The sequence below is a fragment of the Xiphophorus maculatus genome, chromosome 4 (genome assembly GCF_002775205.1).
Source record: "Xiphophorus maculatus strain JP 163 A chromosome 4, X_maculatus-5.0-male, whole genome shotgun sequence".
Taxonomy (NCBI): domain Eukaryota; kingdom Metazoa; phylum Chordata; class Actinopteri; order Cyprinodontiformes; family Poeciliidae; genus Xiphophorus; species Xiphophorus maculatus.
Window position 1 is genome coordinate 33,471,785 of NC_036446.1, and position 20,049 is coordinate 33,491,833.

The 20,049-nt window shown below is 41.4% G+C and overlaps 3 protein-coding genes across 3 annotated transcripts in view; 1 reads left to right on the forward strand and 2 right to left on the reverse strand.

Moving 5' to 3' along the window:
- The window catches only part of chsy1 (chondroitin sulfate synthase 1), a 32,078-nt gene extending 23,855 nt beyond the window's left edge, over positions 1–8,223 (reverse strand). The window contains exons 1-2 of the mRNA XM_005802661.2: positions 6,809–8,223; positions 1,869–2,364 (exon numbers count right to left, since the gene is read on the reverse strand). Coding sequence (XP_005802718.1) covers positions 1,869–2,364; positions 6,809–7,119 — 807 coding nt within the window. The 5' untranslated portion in view covers positions 7,120–8,223. The remainder of the gene's footprint in view (positions 1–1,868; positions 2,365–6,808) is intronic.
- Positions 8,224–8,727: 504 nt separating this feature from the next.
- On the reverse strand, positions 8,728–13,070 carry selenos (selenoprotein S). The gene is made up of 6 exons (XM_005802662.2): positions 12,696–13,070; positions 12,369–12,500; positions 11,182–11,288; positions 11,025–11,111; positions 10,792–10,864; positions 8,728–9,973 (listed from the first exon to the last, which is right to left on the reverse strand). The coding sequence occupies exons 1-6, from the start codon at positions 12,790–12,792 to the stop codon at positions 9,897–9,899; spliced, it is 573 nt and encodes a 190-aa protein (XP_005802719.1). The 5' UTR covers positions 12,793–13,070; the 3' UTR covers positions 8,728–9,896.
- A 1,106-nt stretch (positions 13,071–14,176) lies between these two features.
- Positions 14,177–19,790, forward strand: snrpa1 (small nuclear ribonucleoprotein polypeptide A'). Its single transcript, XM_005802663.3, has 9 exons — positions 14,177–14,724; positions 15,083–15,230; positions 15,684–15,762; positions 16,987–17,033; positions 17,134–17,236; positions 17,313–17,392; positions 17,565–17,637; positions 18,873–18,966; positions 19,541–19,790. The coding sequence occupies exons 1-9, from the start codon at positions 14,643–14,645 to the stop codon at positions 19,687–19,689; spliced, it is 855 nt and encodes a 284-aa protein (XP_005802720.1). The 5' UTR covers positions 14,177–14,642; the 3' UTR covers positions 19,690–19,790.
- Positions 19,791–20,049: the final 259 nt, after the last annotated feature.

Sequence of the window (20,049 nt, forward strand, 5' to 3'; positions counted from 1 at the left end):
GCCAGCAAAGTCTCTCTCTACAGCTACACTTTTCAGCATAGGCTTCAGATTCACTGCTACACTGACTGGTACTGGAACCTCATCCCCACAGCATCACCATTCAGAAGCCTTTGAAGATACATGTATGATATGGATTGTGACATTTAATTTCTCTTTTGAGGTAACTAGAGCTAACAGTCTCATCTGCAGCCCACTCCTCTGATACACGACAGTAATTATTTACAAAGTGCCTGGGTGCTTAACCAAGGAGAAAAAGTTAGTCAGGATTTTTAGACTCAGTTCATGAGAAAATTCATCATCAATATGAGAAATGAAAGCTGAGACTTTGGTCTCCCACGGAGACAGAGGCGAGGAGAGCAAGGGATGGCATCAGCAGGATGAACCCAGAGATAAGAGCGTGTCGAGGCATCGCTCATCAGTGTGTCCGCCATGTCGGTGGCTATGCTAACTAGCCTGCCTGTGTTGTTGTAAAACAGCTGCAGCTTATCAGAGAGAAAGGTGGAGGACGTGAGGAGCGCTAAGCCCCACCTCCTGCCTCTGATTAGTTGTTTCTGAGCGAGCGGTGCATTTCTGCAGACTGCAATAGGAGAACTGGGAGAAGGCAGAGGAAGTGGATTTTTATCATAAATTATTTGTTTTATGAAATGAGAGCAAAAATATGTATTTTTTACATATTTTAACAAATATGTAAAAAAATAAAATAAACATTTTTAAAACATATTATGTATAAAAGAGGCTTCCTGCAGCTTTAGCCCAGAAATGTGAGTGAAAGGTTTTGATTGGTTCCCAGCAGAGCGTCCCCAGCCTCTGGTGTGAACTTCCTCTCTGGATGCTCTGGTGATGTTCAGCAGGGAGTCAAGTTTCCACAACAATTTCTGACGTCAGGCAGATGACGTGTGCTGAGCCTCAACTGAGTACTTATGGCAGAGCTCCAAGACCCTGTGTTGTAATGTCAGCATTATCTCCATGGAAACAAAATGGTAAATACTGTTAATGATGTGAAAGCAGCGGGGGCTAAGCAGTGGTGCTGCAGCGTGGCAGAAACTGAGTTTTTCCTGGAGAGCAGTCATCACTCACACACTGCAGCTCTGTTCCCCAGTCATTAGCTCATGTGTCAGGCCATTAATAGTTTTTGCAAACTAAACTACTTCACTGGAAATGAACAACTGTAAATATTAGCTTAGAAGATAAGGATGGAGAGAGTGAACAGTGAGGGATGAGCAGTTGAGTTAAAAGGTCCAACATCCGAGATACAAAACCTCCAGATCCTCCAGGACAGAGTTACAGCCCTAGGAAGAAGTATTCACCTCCTTCACTTTTTCTATCATCACTCCTAAATGTTTGAGATCAATTCAGTTTTAATTTCAGACAAAGAGAAGCCAGGTTACGTCTTAAAATGATGATTTTATTCAAGTAAAAAAAGGTCTCCAAACCAACCAAGGTCTATAAGAAAGATGAACAATTATATTAATAATCCATTATTCTGATGATTACTCAGATAAAATATGGACACATTCAGAAGATTTTTTATTTAACCACTTACATCTATTTCTGCAACATTAGAAATGTATTAAAAGATGCAAATAAACAAATAATTTAATCCCATTTTTAACTAACAAAATTAACATTTTTGCCTGAAACTCAGTGAAGAATTCCTTTCGTTGAACACTTGATCATTAGTAGCAAAGGATGAATCTGCAGCTACACAATCCTAACATCATCATGTGAAAAGCTCAAACCTTTCAGTACAGAGTAGGGCTGAGCTGGACTAACAGAAGAACCGTCCAAAAGCAAAAGATGAGTAACAGGAGAAAAGGCTCTATAAAAAAAAACCCTACTGGAAGTAAGGGAAGTAAAAGTATTCCTACCTCATAGGACCAAACACACTGGACTTTGGCGAACCTCCTCACACACCGGCCCACCTCCACATCCTCATGGGTGGTGTACATCTCCTGCAAGCATTCACGGATGTGTGGCACCATCCTCCTCAAAACCTCACGGCTCATGATGACACCTGGACCTCCCATGCAGAAGTTCTCTCCAGGTTCTAGAGCCAGCTTTCCGAGCTCATCCCGGGCTCCCATCCCGGTCTGGCCCAGAAAGATGGCCTCACTGCTGTTGAGGCTCCGCAGAAAGCTCTCCAGCCGCTCGCTCTTGATGTACACGTCGTCGTCGGCCCTCATGAACCACTCGTACTTGTCCAGGTAGTGGTCGTGCATGTACTTTAGCATCATAAAGGACTTCTTCTGAGGTGGGTAGGAATCGTCCACATTCCTCAAAGCCACAATCGGGATGGGGATAGAAGTGTCAGAGCCCTCGCTGGAGAAGAACTCCACCCTACCTGGGATGGTCTGGGCCCAAGTTCTGGAAACAATGACAAACACAGACACAAAGTGAGACAGAGCTCAGAGAGCAAGAGCTAACATTAAGATGTTTGGCTTCATGTGGGGGTGACAGAGTCTACAGCTGAAACTAGAAGTTTACACATTACAAATGAAGGTTATATGTAAACTTCAATGGTTACCTAGAACCTTCAAGTTCAGTTGCATAGCACATTTCAGCAACAAGGCAATTTAAATTCCTTTACGTCATAAAAACATCATAAAGTCTTCATCATAAAAGACCAGACCAGGAAGGTCTGGAAGGTTGATACAACAGCAGATCTTTATTGTATTGTGGTGATAAACCGTTCTGTGATTTATAAACTAACCGTATTTTAAAATCTATTCTCTCAGTGAAGGACTTGTAGAACTGGGTGATGTTTTCCATCTTTCTGGTTTTAGTGTTTTTTTAGACAGACATATGAAGACATTGTTTCAGTAATCAATGTGACTAAAGATAAATACATGGATGAGTTTCTCTAGAGCTTGCTGGGACATTAGTCCTTTAATCCTAGAAATGTTCTTCAGGTGATAGAAGGCCGATTTTGTAACAATATTTATGTGGCTCTAAATGTTCAGGTCAGATTTCAGGCCTGATCTCTAGTTTCAACTACAAGCTAGTTTAAAGTAGTTTCAACTGTGGAAACTAGTTGAACTCTACTCTGCGATGACTCTGGATCGTCCCTCTGTATGTCCAAAGATAATAAGTTCCATGAAAAAACACATCCTCCTTTTTTCTCACCATCTGAAGTTCAATCACTCCAAACTCCTCCTGTTTCAGTTAGAATGGAATAAACAGAGGTTTTTCAAAGGGTGGGCAAAAATGAGCAGGACGAGCCTCTGAAGGCCAGAGCTGGAGACCCCTATTCTAAAGTCTTGCCTCTCCAGGAGAGAAAGAGTTCATCTACAGGCTCATGCTATCCACATTTCACCAGCAGGTTCATTCAGTTGAGATGTGGTGACCGACTGTCCTCCTTTTTAATCAAACTTTAATTAGCCTATTAATTTTTTATCAAGAAGCCAGGTGCTGCAGGCATTCACATATCAGATAGAGTTCAGAAGCTGGAATCAGGAACTGCTTTTGTTCCTGTGAGACAAACTGTAGCTCACACTCTTCACTTTCTATAACTCTGGTTTGTCCACAACAGTAGATCAGTCTAGTTCTGGTGACTCTGCAGCAAAGAAAACTCACATCCATCTGAATGGCAGAGACCAAACTCCCACCAGCAACACAAAGGAGACCAACAAAGACGACTCATCCTCATTCACATTTTACCAATGAGGGCTTCCATGGTCCTCCAACAACCTCACTGCATTAAATATGCAAACTGAACAATGACTGGGAATTCAGTTCACTTCTAATAAACACATGTAACAAACAATAAACATGGTCATAACAGATGTACAGTGCTGTATGTTTCATTACACACACTACAAACCATTAGAAGTTCAAGTAAAAGCTTCATCTCTGGACCTGAGTAGGGTTGAAACAATTTATCTCGATAAGTCAGTTATTGAAAAAAATCATCAACTAATTTAGTATTTAGTAAATCGATTAATCATCAACTGGTGCACACAGACTCAATAAAGGGGCATTTGCTAAAAGAACAGCAGTAATTAATCCAAAACTGTACAAAATATACTTTTTGTATTTAAGTTGAAAAATATGTTTCACCCAGAGCAGAACACCTCAAGTTGGAGTTTAAGCTTCACTTGGTTCACATTCTGCTAAAAAAAGCATATTTTGATATCCAATTATTAATCTGTTAATCCAAAAAACACTCAGCAGATCAGCCACACTATACTGATGTTCAGTCCAGCAGCAAGGCCTGATGTTGAAGTTAGAAGGATGTTTTTAGCTGAAGATGCTCCCTACAAATGATCAGATGTTCACTAAAGGAATGCTGTTGCTGCTTTTTAGGAAAAAAAAGGTTTGCTCCATTTAAAAAGGGTCTAAATTTGTCTATTTGCATCTTTTAATGTATTTATAACAGTGTATTGAAAAGTCTTAAGTGGTTAAATGAAAAAGCTGCAGAATGTGCCAATTTTTTAAAATCTGATTTATTGATTGATCACCAGATAAATCAACAGAATAATTTAATATCATTTAGTTACAGACCTGGTTCTAAGCTCATTGTTGCTTTCTTGTCAACTCCCAGCCTTCCTATAAATATCATCCCATTTTTAGGAAGAATTTCCAACTCAGATCTTAAAAATTCCAACATTCGAGTTTAAATGGAGCCCGGCATGTGAGCTGGTAGAGAGAGTGAGTCGATGTGTTCTGGGCCATAATGCTTTGTGCAAGAAGACATTGGAAAAACAGTTAAGGTCTTAAGGGGCCACTATTATGCAAAAAAATCACTTTTTGCATGTTTCTGTACTTCCATTTTGGTATCTCCTGCTTCTAGAAACAGTCCAAGAGCAGAAAAAAATAAAAATTAAATAAACACCCCATAGACGGGAATAAGTAAATGTCCTGCTGTTGTTTGCAAAACAGCCAGTTTCAAAAACCTCTAGACTGTTGTGTCACAATTTGTTACCTAGCAGGAGTCTTATCAAAACTACCAACAGAACATGACAGGATTTACCAAAAGACTTGGTGATGGAAGTATATATTGATGTGTTGTGTGTTTTGTATTGTTGTTCAGCATGAACATTATTTGTCAGTTAGCATAAGCTAACATTGTTTTTCAAATGTTGAGAGAAGTGCTTGTCCTCTAACCTCGCAAAAGTATACTGATATAGGTTGTAATTGTGGGAAAAAGAAAGTTTTTTGTGCTGAATTTTTGAGCTTTTGGGCCTGAGGCGATGACGTAAACGATGAGTTGGGAGGGCGTGGCCAGCAGCAGCTCATTTGCATAATCGTGAGGTAGTGCTAAACCAGCGCATTCTCAATATCTGAGAATAATTCTGTGTATTAAATGTAATGAACATGTTTTCTACAGTCCACTGATCTATTCCAGCTTGTTCAAGGAAGCATAACAGTGGACCAAACATTATTAATAACCCATGAATGATTTGAAATGTTCTGCAAGCCAGCAAATGGTGGATCCATTTTATTATTACCCATCTTATTTAATCATCCCCTCCTCTGTTCAGCCATCTGTGCACCTCTGTTTCAAAAAGCTAAATATTTCATCTCGACAATAAAACTAGTTTTTAGCAAATAAAAAGCACCACTTGCTTTTGAGAATGTTGCAGAGAATTCTGTCAGCTGAGATCATCAAGTCCTTCACATTCTTTTCTACAGTGATGCTGTGGAGTTTATCAGCTGCTTTATTCTAGTACAACCCAGTAACACTAACTGCCAATCAGCCGCTGATAACTGAGTTGAAATTGCACAAGAAACCATATGCAAATTATGCAACAGCAAAAATGCTGTTGAGTTTATGTTGCAATATGACATGAAATCATCAGAAATATAAGTTCCTTCTGCACATTGTGTCAAATGCCTGTAGTTCAATATGTTCCATAGAATCAGGAGTTTGAGTTAACAGATACAAAACAATCCCATCTAATTTACTTTATGTAAAAAGAGGAATAAAAATGATTAAGAAAACAGAGCATTGTGTTCCAGTAACAACTCGTGAAATCAGCTGGAAGGCTTCAGGATTAGTAGTTTCTTGGATGACCAATTAAACAACAGAAAATGTTCCATATTGAGAATTGATTAAAGCATAATTCAGTATAATTCAGAGTTCTTATTTAATTTGGTTAAAATCAAAATATATAAGCATCTATTTTAGATTACACATTTGAACGTCCAACTCCAGACAGGAGGAGTCAGTGCCTCAGCAGTCATGAACCTCGCTAGAGATGGAGACTCCACCAGTGGAGTGATCTCAAACTGCTTTCCTGGAGAACCAGAATACAACTTTTAGACTGTCTCTTGTTCAACACACTGGAATTAAATGGTAAAACTGCCTCACCAGCACGATGTCAGGAGCTACAGAGCTCTGCTAATGAGCTGATATTGGAGCCAGGTGTGAGCAGACAGAACTCCAGATACCGACCCTGAAGGACTGGAGTGTGAGACCACTGCTCTACAAATTGGGAAAAAGAAAAATAATAATAATTTTGATTTTCTTTATTCTGTAAGTGTTTAGATTCTGGTGAGAAATTGCTGGTTTAACAACTTTTGAGTTTGATTTCAATGCTTGGATTTATTCTTTTTTATGACAAATGACCAAAATAAATAACTAAAATATAGCGAACATGATGGTGCTTTAAGTGGTGTGTTTAACCAGAGGGGGTCCACTAAGTCTAATGGTTTGGGGTCCCTACAACCTAGGGTCGCTCCTGTTTGGAAAAAGTGTAAATATTCCATGTAAGCTTAAGAATAAGAATGACCAGCATGTGAACCATCGTCATCCTCTGTTTAAGCCTGTCAGCCAGCCAGAGTGCTGGCTCATCAGCCCTCTCTGTACCTGTGTGCTGCCACGGCCCGGCTGTTCAGGTACTTCTGAGCCGTCATCACACCCACGAATAGGAAACTCTTGGAGCTGGAATCCGGCTTCACGGTCGTGGGGGAGCCGTCCGCCTGCGGTGCCCACAGGACTCCTCCGTGTTCGTTCCTGAGCCCCGCGTGGAGCCCGCAGGCGGCGGTATTGACTTTGCGCTTCTGCCCGGCTCTTTTCAGCTCGGTCGCCTTGGGTAAGATGAGCCTGGAAGCCAGCGTGAAGCCGACCACCAGTCCTAGCAGAACACTAAACCATGCTCTTCGGCTTCGACCTGCCATTCCCCCAAAAACTTAACCAGCTCGTCGGAAAATGCTGTCTGGTTCTAAAACAGCGGTTCTCGAAGAAAAATGTCTAGGAAATAAAACCCAGGCAGTAAAAGACGGCAGCTAAAAGCGGCTCGGTGGGGTTCCAGTGGCTCACACACACAGTCTAGGAGCAGAAAAGCGCTTTTCTTCCAGATGCCCACGTAGCATCGCAGCAGACTCCTCGAAGCCGCTACCTGAAGCTCCGAGCCCCGCCGCTGCCCTGCCCGCCCCGACCAGCCAGCAGCCCTCCACCGTCCACCGCAGGGGAATCACCGCCGAGCGACGCAGGTAGCGGCTTGCATTGCAGCTCAGAGCAGCGGATCCTGTCTGGTTTGTCCCCCGCACGGTAGCTGGAATGTCTGACAATCCAGATCGCTGATCGCGAAGGATTTAACACTGGTTTGACCCAAGTGCGTTTCCGTAGAAATGTTCCGACGCAGCGTACCACGTTTTACCGGAAATCCCTTCTTAACCACCGGAGTTATGTGCAGTACATCTAATGTGGGGTTTTAACTGTGTCGATGATTATTAAAATGTGAGCAGAACCCCACAGGATTGCTTAAATCTGTGGTTAATGTGCTGCGGGTTCCAACTAAGACCGAAAACTACCGCTTTAATATTTAGTGCCAACCCTTTTATTAAAATGTGATTGGTAGGTTAAAATTTATATATCTATTTTTATTTTTACGTCGTCGTTTAAGTCGGGACATAAAACTAAAAAGAATAAAGAGTAGCATAGCTTATCTCGTGCGCCACCTAGCGGCTAAATTTGTGAATCACGCTTTGGTTTTGCATTGAGGGAACTGAAACAATCTTGTTTCGCGTCTTCTGTATTTTTAGATAATAGTCCATGTCTCAATGATGACACGGAATAAAAATGTAAATATTTCAGATGTTTTTCATTATTTAACTTCTTATTTAAGTTCTTAACTTCTACCGGTTTTTGTGGAAACTAACATTTGCATCAAATCCTGACTGTGACCCATTCCTCCTTCTGATTTTCCTTCTGCTTCTTAAAAACTCACCACAAGTTTTAAATGTGGTTCAAACTGGGGCCACAGCTCCAAACCTCAATATTAAATTTTAACCATATTTTATATTCATAATATGAAACAGACAAACACTTCAAGCACATTTGCCCATTTCATCATAATCGGTCTTCTGGTTAAAGTAATGGGTAATTTTTTGTTTAAGAGTTTCATCTGTGCTGATGTGACACAAAAGAAGTCTGGGTCAAAAAAAGACAAAGTGTTTTTGTTCTACATAAACTAAACCCCTTTAGTCAATAAAGTTCTTTGTAATAAAAAGTTCAAAAGCATCTGATTTTTCTTTTGGGGGGGGGCGGGTTGCTGTATTTTACCAAATTTGTCACTGCCAACATGCAGGGGGAAAGTGGTGCATTCTTTTATACATGACTTTGACTGGGCCATTCTAAAGAAGGAAAGGAATACAAATACACAACTTAACATCAGAGTTCAAAATAAATACAATTCCCCATGTTAGTTAAGATAAAGATGAACAGTTTACCGGCTGGTCAAACCCAGCTCTCCCAGCAACTGTCTTCAATCAATGGAGTTGGACAAAGATTTCTTACACTTTAATTTGTTTAGAATCACACAGTCAGACAGAATGTAAATAATATCTACTAGATACAACTGCTGCTATGATTTTTTCTCAAATCTTCCAGAAATACACAACAACCATGAAAAAGCACCCTGACTGGGACAGATCAGCCAGACCTTCTGGTTCGAGACCATTTCAAGGAACGGCTTCATGTCAAGCTTCCAATGACACCAAGAGCTGAGTCCATGATCTGCTGTCATCTTAGCAAAAGAGCTACTGAGGAAAGGAAAAGTCTAGTACACCCATTAAAATGCACTTTTATAATGTTCCTTCTGAAATAATTAAAGCTGCAGTATGTAACTTTTACAAAAAAATGTTTGAAACTGTCACTATTTCATGACAGTATGATATGAGACAGATGAAAAAAGGAGCTATTCTGATCTCCCAGTGCAAACTAGAAACAACCAATCAGAGCCAGGAACAATATTCGTGCTGTCAATCACAATTTTGTGTGGAACTACCCACCCTCCTTTTCCCCTCCTTGCTTTCTGTTATGCTGCAGCTAGCATAGCATGTTGTAAATGCTCATGCTAGTTAGCATGGTCACAGATGACGGCAGATAAAGGGTTTTCCTGTAACAGTTAAGTCGTTTCTCCGCCAAAAGAACATTTAGCAGCAAGAACATGAAGGATGACTGACAGCACTGAGACCCTCCTTGGTTGTCTTTAGTTTGGAGTGATGCATTTCTTCAGATGGTAATAATAGCTCAGGGAGGAGATGAAGGAGATCAAGCTTTACACAATCTGTCACAAACTACACAACACTAAGATAGTTTTAGCAAATTTGTAAAAACATATTTTTTATAAAAGTTATATACTGCAGCTGTAAAGCTTATGTACTATGTTAAAAATTTGGACCCAAAGGAAGAAGGAATTGTGATAATTGGAACATTTTTACTGCAAGACAAAAATATTATTTGTATTTTTGATCGTGCAGTGAAATCATGTTGATGGTTATGTTTCTCAACAGTCTCTAGTGTGATTTTCTAAATGGGTGTACCAACTTCTCCAGTACTGATGTTTAAGCAGTGATCTGAAAGCAGGAGCTCTGTTTCATTGCCAGCTTGGTCCCAGCACTCAGGGTGCAGGTTAGTCTGGAGGCGGTCAGAGCACCTCCACCCTTTAACCTCATCCACCCGCTGAGGGCCCCCTCCTCCCTGGCCTCCAGGTGCAGGAGCCTCCTTGTCCCATCAGGGGATTGTAGTCTGAAACACAGAGACAAAAAAAAATTATTCTGAGTTTATTTTACAGATACAGAAGAGTGAAATGTGTATTTTTATCTATCAAGTAGAACCAACGTTCACTGCACTTCAGCTGCAGCTTCTGTCTCTACACACTTAGTGCTTCTAGAGACTCGGCACCAAAGTCTAGCTACTCAATCGGGTTCAGGCGTGGATTCTGGACTGGGTTCAGATGGACCGTCACGTCTTAATATGTCTGAGCTCTGGGAGACGTTAAAGCTTATTATTATTGTTGTTAACAATAACAATCTTTATTGTCATTATTGCATGGTTCTATAATGACAATAAAGATTGTTATTGTATTGTTAGGATATTTCTGTAGAACCTAACCCAGCTTTAAACCGAACCAGAACCTCCTCCCTGACCTGCTGCTGGGCTCCTTGGTCTCCATGGCGATGGCTGTTCTCTAAGGAACCTCTGAGGTCAGAGAACCAAAACATCTGGATTCATACTGAGATTAAATTTAATGGTTTACTATTAGCTGCCTTCTGACTGCATTTAATTGAGCTAACTTGTTTTGAGGGTATTTGAGTAAAGGGGGCGCACTTTTAAACTATGATTTGTTAATTAATTTTATTACCATGGATCATTTTCCTTCCTGCTTGGGAAGAAACTGGCTCACACATACAAATACACACACAAACACAAAATACTGTAGCAATGCAATCCTTGGCAGTTTAAACATCATTTGCTTACATATTCTAAACCTAATAATCCATGCTGTGCTGTTGTTGCAGCACACACAGCCTGATGGTGAATCCTGCAGGCGGTGAGGTTCTTACCGTTGGAGCGCAGCGGCTTCTTATCCGTCTTTGGTTTGACCCCAGCTGCTGCTGCACTCGCCTCCTCTGTGTTCTGCAGGAATCAGACACACAGTGAAACCACAGCGACATGAATGCAGCTGGTTCTATTCCAGCATTTACTGCTCACTTGTTCTCTCACAGCAGAAAGCAGGGTTCCTGACCTCAATCGTTAGCCTAATATTCTGTCCTGAGAGGAGACAAGGTCAGCTCACCTCAGATAGCTTGTGTCCTTTGGAGCTCTTCCCCTGCTTCATGCTCTCCCATTCCTCGATCTTCTGTCTTCTCTTCTCTTCTTCTTGCTGTTGATAAAAAACTGTGAGTAAAAGTCTACCCCGGTTCAGGTGGCCCACCATGCAGCCCCCACTACACCTCTCTCTGCTTCTCCTTAAAGGCAGCAGCTTTGGCGTCCAGCTCCGCCTGCATCCTCCGCCGAGCTGCCTCCATGGCCTCCTGTCTCTTTGTTACTAGAGATACATCTTCAGGAATAAAAAAAGGAAAATTATGTTTGCGACAAATTCACTTTATATTTTTCACTGACAAGCCAGATAAAGAGCTGGAATCACAGCAATGTTGTACTTCCCCCAGCCCCTCCACCTGTTGCTGTGCACTGATGGCCAGCTGGCTGAAAGTTGGCCAAATTTAGCTTTAAAAAGTATTTTTAGTAGAGAGAAATTGAAGTAACCTTTAGTGAAATTCAAAGGAGTAGCAGCTAACATTAGCTTTTTATACTTTCATAATTCCATAAAGAGCAAAACAGCTAAGGGAGGAATATCTTGTACAACAGCTGCTTAAAGGAAACTATGGCTGACATTAAACAGACATAGTTTCTGTCTTTGTGCATTAAAACCAAAGCAACTATACAGAATTGTTCCCACATGCTGCCGTTCTACAGGTCCAATTACATCAGCTACAGGAAGAAAATGAAACTCCTCATTTCCATCTCAACAAAATCAGGACAGCATCTGACAATAACATGCTGGTCCTCCCTCAACATTTATGCTGCATGGAACCAAAATATCACCAAATATTTAGCATACAGAGCATGGATACATGCTAAATGAGCTAATATCTGTTAGAGTTCTTCGCAATATTAATATAAAATGCGGTTTTATTGTGAAAATGTTAAGAATTAGAATGTACTTTATTTATCCATGGGAAAATAACTTATTTGTTGATAAGCTACTCCCATCCAAAGTGGGATGGGAGTAGCAATCCCACTTTGGATGGGATTGATTAAATCAAGATATATTTGTGTTTGTATCAAAAATACAAGTGTGAATCTTGTTCTGTGCATTTGTAACTATTGCTTTGTGCACAAACAAAGTATCCTGTGCAGGTGTGAATTTTCAAATACCCCTTTGTTTCTATATTAGCAAACAAAAACATAGCAATTAGTGACATAATTACATAGTAATTACTGAGGTTGATCACCGTGACTTACAGCCAGAATGGCTCCGTTATTATTATTTTTTGTTGTTAAATTCTAAGAAATTGGAAGAAGAAATGCTGTTAGAAAAGTGGCTCCACTTGAACGTTGTTACGGTGCTGATGCTGACCTTGCAGGTTGTGTGGGACGGAGTCCTGACGGCTCTGGCCGGTCCTCCTCTTCCTCAGATGCTGGATGAGCAGCAGCACTGTGACGGTGACAGCCAGCAGGTACCACCCGTACAGGGACAGGAACTCCCCTACTGCCGGGGGAACATGGAGGAAGTGCTTCAACTATGCCGTGTGCTTCCCAACAACAATCCACTCAACTTATTAGTGTCTGATTTCCTGACGTGTGTTTCAAGTAGAAAAACTCAACACTGTTAAACAGCCCTTCTTAGCCGCTTTCATACTTTACACGTCATGAAGTCGAGACCGGAAGTGTTGTTGCTAGTTACCTGTGAAGCTCAGCTGACTCAGATCCTGGTTCTTCAGAGGAACCTGACGGGGAGAGTTGTCATCGTCGACGTCTAATATTTCCACATCATCATCCATTTTACCCACCGGTACACACACACACACACACACACACACACACGCACCCCCACCGTGTTCTTAAAGGCACAAATCACACAGCGAGTCTGTTTTAAGCTTCCTGCTGCTGCGGCGCAAACTTCCTTATATCAGCTCCATTTTAGCGGAATCCTAACTAACTGACACAAAACCAAAAACTAGCTACTCTTAATCCAGGACATTCACGATGACGTGTTTATCTTCGCAGCAATCTCTTCTTCATTTGGAGAGTTACTTCTGTACCGGCGCCGCCTCCTGGCGCGGAGGCTCAATGATGACGCTTGGTTTAAATTGAAAACAGAGACTGCTTGGTATGGAGCTAAAACAGTCTCATTATTCACAAATGCACTGGACGCGATTTATAAATACACATAACGATTCACACCTGCACAGGATACTTTGTTTGTGCACAAAGCAATAGTTACAAATGCACAGAACAAGATTCACACTTGTATTTTTGATACAAACACAAATATATCTTGATTTAATCAATATTTATTATATCCACTAGCAACTTCACAGATCCCCCTGATATAATTCATACTATTACAAAAATAGCCAGTTTCTGTAATGTTCTAAGAATCAGATACAATGAAACCCAGTTCTGGTAGATTTTCTTTATTTGTCTTTATAAGTTTATCAAACTCTTCAAATGATACCACAAACCAGTTTCAATTTAGCAAAGAAATATGATTTTTAAAATCAAAGTGGACAATTTTTAATCCTATTTTGTCAGAAGGAACAAATGCTGTTGAGCTGAAATTACAAAATGGAAGTGGAAGGTTTCCCGTGATCTGGCTTCATAGAACCTGCCTGCTCAACACAATCTGACTGATTGGACAGTGTAGGTGTTGAGTTGCTCCACAAGATGGCAGTAGTGCAAACTCTAGCGTGCAGGAATAGATTTTAACAGGTTCAGTTCATGTCAAGTTTGCTTATAGTTGTATAGTATAATCTGTTTTACATGATAACTCCAGCTGATGCTGTCAGGCCAAGCAAACACTCCAAGTATATATTTCAGTAAGATGGAGGCTAAATCAGTCTTTAACTCTATTATTCATAGAATATGACTCATATGTAAAATTAATACATATGCTTTAAAATGTTTTATGTGAGAGAAAGGTTGGATATAATCTATAGTCAGATTTTCTTTCAAAAGAAGGAACCTCTGGAGCAGAGCTTCTGTGATTTTTCACTATCTGCTCTGTTCTCTAGATCTTCAGAGTACAGATGTTATTTACCTTTTTTAATTTCTTCTAAATAGTCAGTTGTTTTTTATGTACACGTGCAAAATGCAAATTCTGCACATTTTTAATAACTCACTCAGCTGCACATTTCTGTTGATGTATGAATGCTGTTTATATTTTTCTTCTCTCCATCCTAACAAAATGCCAGAGTCACTTCAGCTGACACCTGCTACTAATGTGGAGGAGCAGCAGCTCTACTTTGACTCCCTCCCAGATGACAGAGCTTCTGACTTTGGCACCCGACACTTTTGGCCCCTCCTCCAAGTGGAGAGCCCATGGGAAGGGGACCCATGTTTCCTCTTTGAGCTGAGCCCGGCCGAGCCCCGTGAATATAAGCCCAGACACCATCTTAAGCAGAGCTCCACTGACCCTCTCTAGCTCCGCCCCTGAATATAGACACACCTCAGACCAGTAGGTGGCGGTAATAGCGCTTTAGGACTGTTTGCCAACCCCCACTTACTTACCTCCGAAGAAGACAATAAAAACACGAAGAAGAAATCTTTGTTCTGGCGGCAGTGTGTGACACGTTTTGATTAGTTTGGTGAAGAAAAGTCGTTCCGCCTAAAGCCTGGTTCTGTTGTCGACATGGTGAAGTTATCTGCGGAGCTCATAGAGCAGGCTGCTCAGTACACCAACCCGGTGAGAGACCGAGAGTTGGACCTACGAGGTAAGTCTGAGCGCCTCCCTCACGGCGGCATCAGGCCTCGTTGCTTTTGACTTCATTCAGTCGGAGAACACCAGGGTAGGAAGTAGCTGTGTCTGCGGACTGCAGTACCAGGCTTTGTAAGGCGTTCAGAACAGCTGCTTCACTTGTTTCCTTTTTAATTCTGCTGGCTGACCCGGAGAAGCTAGGCTGCTAACTGCTAGCATGGTAGGAAGTTAGAGTCAAGCTACAAGCTGGAGACTTTCTGGAGTTTCCTAAACGGCTCTGAATGCTAATTGAAAAAGCAGCTGAGGACCCGGCGTGTTTGCATAGAAACTATTCAAATACTTAACTTGAACCTTTCCTGTATTTTACCCTAAAGGTTATAAGATCCCGGTTCTGGAGAACCTGGGAGCGACTCTGGACCAGTTTGATACCATTGATTTCTCTGATAATGAAGTGAGGAAACTGGACGGCTTCCCTTTGCTCAAAAGACTTAAAACGTTGCTGATGAACAACAACAGAATCTGGTAAGATCTCAGATTGAAGTGATCAGATGCTGATTGGAAGAAACTGGATCCTGCCTGGTCAGTGTTAGACCCGACAGGTGGTGCCAGTGATCCGAGGCTGTGGTCAAGGTTTCCAGCCAAAACGCAATGAAAATCCTGACCAAAAAAAAGTTCAAATCTCATATGACTAGATGGGTTTTATTTATTGTTGTGTTTTAATTCTGGATATTTAAAACGTCTTCCAGTTCCAGTGATAAATGTTCTTTACAAAGTTAAAGTTTCCTGTTTTTTGACAGGGTGCATTATTATGTCATCATCTATGAATTACTTGAAAATAGTCTCAAAAAACATTATTGTCATCATAATAATTAGTGAGACAACTTGCTGTCCAGTGTAAGTTGCTATTGTGACAGGCCTCCATCATGTGAGGTGTTAATGTGGCTGTTGTCTCTCATGTTGCTGCTGTTCCTCCAGTCGGATCGGGGAGAACCTGGAGCAGTCTCTGCCAGATCTCAGAGAGCTGGTGCTCACCAACAACAACATCCAGGAGCTGGTGAGTAACGTTACCATGGAGCCCCAGTTCCTGCTGTTTTGAATACATGAAGCGTATAAAATCAGAGCAAACACGAGAGACTGTTGAATGAATATTATGACCAGAACTAGAGCTGCAGTTTCTAGCCGATCACAGATTATGATCTTTAAAGGCCTAATCTGCTGGTTCCATTTCTAGCTGATACCGACTGTTTTTTTTTCTTCTTTGTCTGAAATGTTTCTGAGTTAGCAACAGTGGGATCACTATTGTTAATTGCAAACATTGCAGACATGACCTGGAGGGTCAGTCAAACCTCTCACAGCAGAACAATAGAGGACAGTGGCTGATTTTTAGAACTTTGCTGAGAAAGATAAAATCAGTGGACAAGATCAGCTTCACATGTAAGTGTCAGCCGATCACCGATCTCCCAAAATTAGGAAAGGATATCAAGGCCTATTTACTGGTGCATCAGAACAGACAGATGAGACCTCAGTAGATCAGCAGCTTATCAGGCTAAATTGGAGGATCAAAGGTCGTTGCTGTTTGGGTCATTTGCAGCGTAGGGAGTTCAGCTGGGAGGGAGCAGAGGACAGATCCTTGGATCCAAGGATCACTTTGGATTCTGTACTCAGGAAATTAAAACATCCTGAAAAAATACAGTATTTTCCTATCCGTCATTCCAGAAAATGAAACTCATATTATACATAATCATAACATACAAAGTGAAATATTTCAAGCCTTTGTTATTTTCAGAACTGAACTGCTGCTCAGTGGTCCAGGACTGATTTAAACCGAGCCCTTCAATTCTAATCAGTTACTGAACCTTCAGGTCTGATCTCCTGAGTTGTAACGTTCCTGAAAGATCATTCAGGAACATCACAGTTTGAGCTCATTAATACATTGTCGTTGTCTGATTGTTCTGGTTTCTTTTCTTCCAGCATTATGGAAGCGTCAAGTTAAAAAGTCGATGCTTATTTTGTTTCCATCCTGCCTTCAAAGGCCACATTCAGGCAGCTATTAGGAAATGCTACTTGGACTCAGAGCTGGTCAGGTAGCTGTATGAGATTGAAGTCAGAGCGGCCTTTACCCTTCTCCTTACTGTTTAGAAGTACAGCCTGTTAAAAGTCTGATCTGATGCTGCTCACACATCTGGGCAAGTTGGGGCCTAATTTAAGTAAAGTTAAAACTTGTCCATATTCATCTCTATCAGAACTTAGATCTCTTTCTGCTCTCTTTTCGTCTCAGGGAGACTTGGATCCGCTGGCCACGGTGAAGACGTTAACCCTCCTCAGGTAAAGCTCTCACACACATGTTCAGCTCTAATGGGGCTGAGTGTTGGACCCTTCTTGGTCATCACCTCCAGACATGCAGCACTGTCCTCTCTGCTTGCAGCTTGTTGAAGAATCCTGTGACAAACAAGAAGCACTACAGGCTTTACGTCATCAACAAAATCCCACAGATCCGTGTGCTCGATTTTCAGAAAGTGAAGCTCAAGGTAAGGTCTGGCAAACCCACAATATAACTTGTATGTTAATAAAGATGAACATGTTCCTCTGACTGTGTTGTTCCAGGAACGACAGGAGGCAGAGAAAATGTTCCGAGGCAAACGAGGCGTTCAGCTCGCCAAGGACATGGGCAGGCGAACAAAAACGTGAGTCTGCTTCGACAGCAACGTCTCAGGATCCCTGATGAGCTGCTTCCTTTCAGCAAACCTGAACTACCATTATACATTTAAATACATGTAGTGAAGAGGACAGCAGTTGATTTCGTTCCAGTCTCACAGATGAGGAGAAAGTTGTCTAAATGAGCCGTGTCCCTTCCAGGTTTACTCCTGGGGTTGTTCAGCCAGAGAAGAGAAGGACGGGGCCGTCTCAAGCTGATGTGGAGGCCATCAAGGTCAGTTTGTCAAGTGGGATCTCTGACCCCTTCCAGTCACACAAAGATAATGTTTTTCTCACTTTTCCCCTTCATCCTTTTATAAATGGACTGATAAGGACTACATTATCTATCAGTAATGACTATCTAGACTGACAGACTGTGGGTCATTATCTAGCTATAGTAGGCTCCATTTGGAGCACTGCAGACATATCTGTAATCAGGGTCATAGTTTGTGTTCACTTTTTTAAAAATATACTGCAACTGTACAGCCAGCATGAGATTCTGATTCATTTGAGACGAACACAGGTTGTGCTTTGGCTTCCTTTCAATGTGTTGTTAATAATCTGCCTCGACTCCAGCCCAGATTGTAATGACATTTCAACAGTAGTTTTATCAGATCCCAGTGCAGCATCAGACACAATTGATCATGACAGTTTAATGTCCTCATTAGAAAATTGGGTTGGTATTTCTGGCATAGTGCTCAGCTACCTTCCAACGTGAATGAAATTATCTGTGGAGTTTCCCAAGGATCCATCCTCATCCTCTCCTCTTCAACATGTACAAGCTTCATTGAAATTCTGTGCAACAATAAGACAGAGTATCACAAGTATGGTGATGACACACAATTGTACTTTAGACTTTCACCAGCACATTAAAGTCTGGTGTAAATACTCACTAAATAAAGTGAACAGATTAAAACAGTTTAATGTGTCAAAATGTTCTTCAGCTAAAAAAAGATTCATCTGAAGCTTTAGTCTTTGAACCAAACAAGCATCGACCAAAAACCAGCCCCCTCCTTCTGTCTGTTGGTTTAAAAAGCTTTGACAGAAAAAGACAGAAATTAGATGTATGACCACCTAAAACATATTTCCAAAATTAGATGACTCGTGTTCCAACAGGACTCTGAAAAATGAGTTCATACTTTTGGTTTTAGCAGACTCAATAATTGCAGCACAGAAGGATCAGCATTTCAGTCCAGTTTTGAGGTCTTCACACTTTCTGCCTATTGCTCACAGAATAGAGTTTTAAAATCTGTTAACAAACCACTTAGTAGTAAAAGCCCAGACTACAGTCCTGATCTTCATCTGCTATGAAGACAATAACATGATTTGAATTAAACCTACTCTGCATTCCAAGAGCCAAACCAAAACATGCTGATCATCGCCCTGGATCCACTTGCAAATACTGCAATACTGACTCTGCCAGGAACTGTCAGTTGGATGGTGCTGAGGTTGTGTAAATGTGTGTTTCAGAATGCCATCTCCAACGCTACGTCGCTGGCAGAGGTGGAGAGGTTGAAAGGCATGCTGCAGGCCGGACAGATCCCCGGACGAGATCTCAGACAAGGTGGGTTCCAACCTGCTGCTGTCCTGTGTGCTTCTACTGACAGGTCGGGTCAGGAGGATGTGTGGAGGTTCTGGAGAGGCAGGATTGTTCCCTGCACTGTGACTGAAAGGTCAATTTGAGCAAATAATCTGCTTCCAAAGACAACAAACCAAGTCTGTCCTGGTTTAGTAGCTTTGGTCTCCAGGACTCTTTCCCTCAAACAACATGGAATTATTTTTTCTTTTCAAAATGAGGTTTTGTTGCTTAACACACCGCTGAAGTCTTAGAAGGAGTTAACGGTCTGATGAGTAAACCTGCTAGGAAAGGTTTTCTTCTGTTTTTTTTTTTACATTAAGGTTTCCATTTACTGCCAAATTATTCCAAATATGATATAATATAAAGAACTCAGCTGTTTACACAACCCATCAATGACAGAATGTGGAGCTGCATTCTGTTGTCACTGGACTAAAGACCTGAAGTTTCACATTTCTCCATCACAATGAACCCAACGAGGTCTCAACATCACAGCAGTTTGACATAAAGTCTGTTAGTGATGATGAGACAGAAACTCATGTCTCTTCATTTGTTGAACCAGATCCCAGTGGGATGGAGGAGGAAGAAGAAGAGGAAGACTATAATGGTGCAGAGGCGCATATGGAGGAAGGTTATGGAGACGGCATAAACAACGGGGACCAAGCAGAGGACGAAGACATGGAGGATGAGCCGCATGAAAACGGCTCCTGAACCTGCTAGATTTATTTTTTTTTCTTTCTCAGATTTCTGGTGTCGCACTGCAGTGTGCTGTTTTCATTTTGTATATTGACTCATTAAAGAGATTTCTTCTACTCTCTGTGATCACATTCTTTTGTCAAATAAAATCTCACTTTGTTTTTTTTCTGCAACCTTTGCTGCATTCTGTCGCATTTCTGCGACATCAGAACTTTTCAAGTAGTTGAGGTCCAGCCTCCTGACAGGAGGGTTCAGAAGCTGAAGCAGAGCAGCTTAGTGGTTTGGCTACCAGGCAGAGCTCCAGTTGGTTCAGACAGTGGAGGAATAGATCATAGGGCTTGGTTTTTATATATTTTGTTCTTTTTTTTCTGAAAT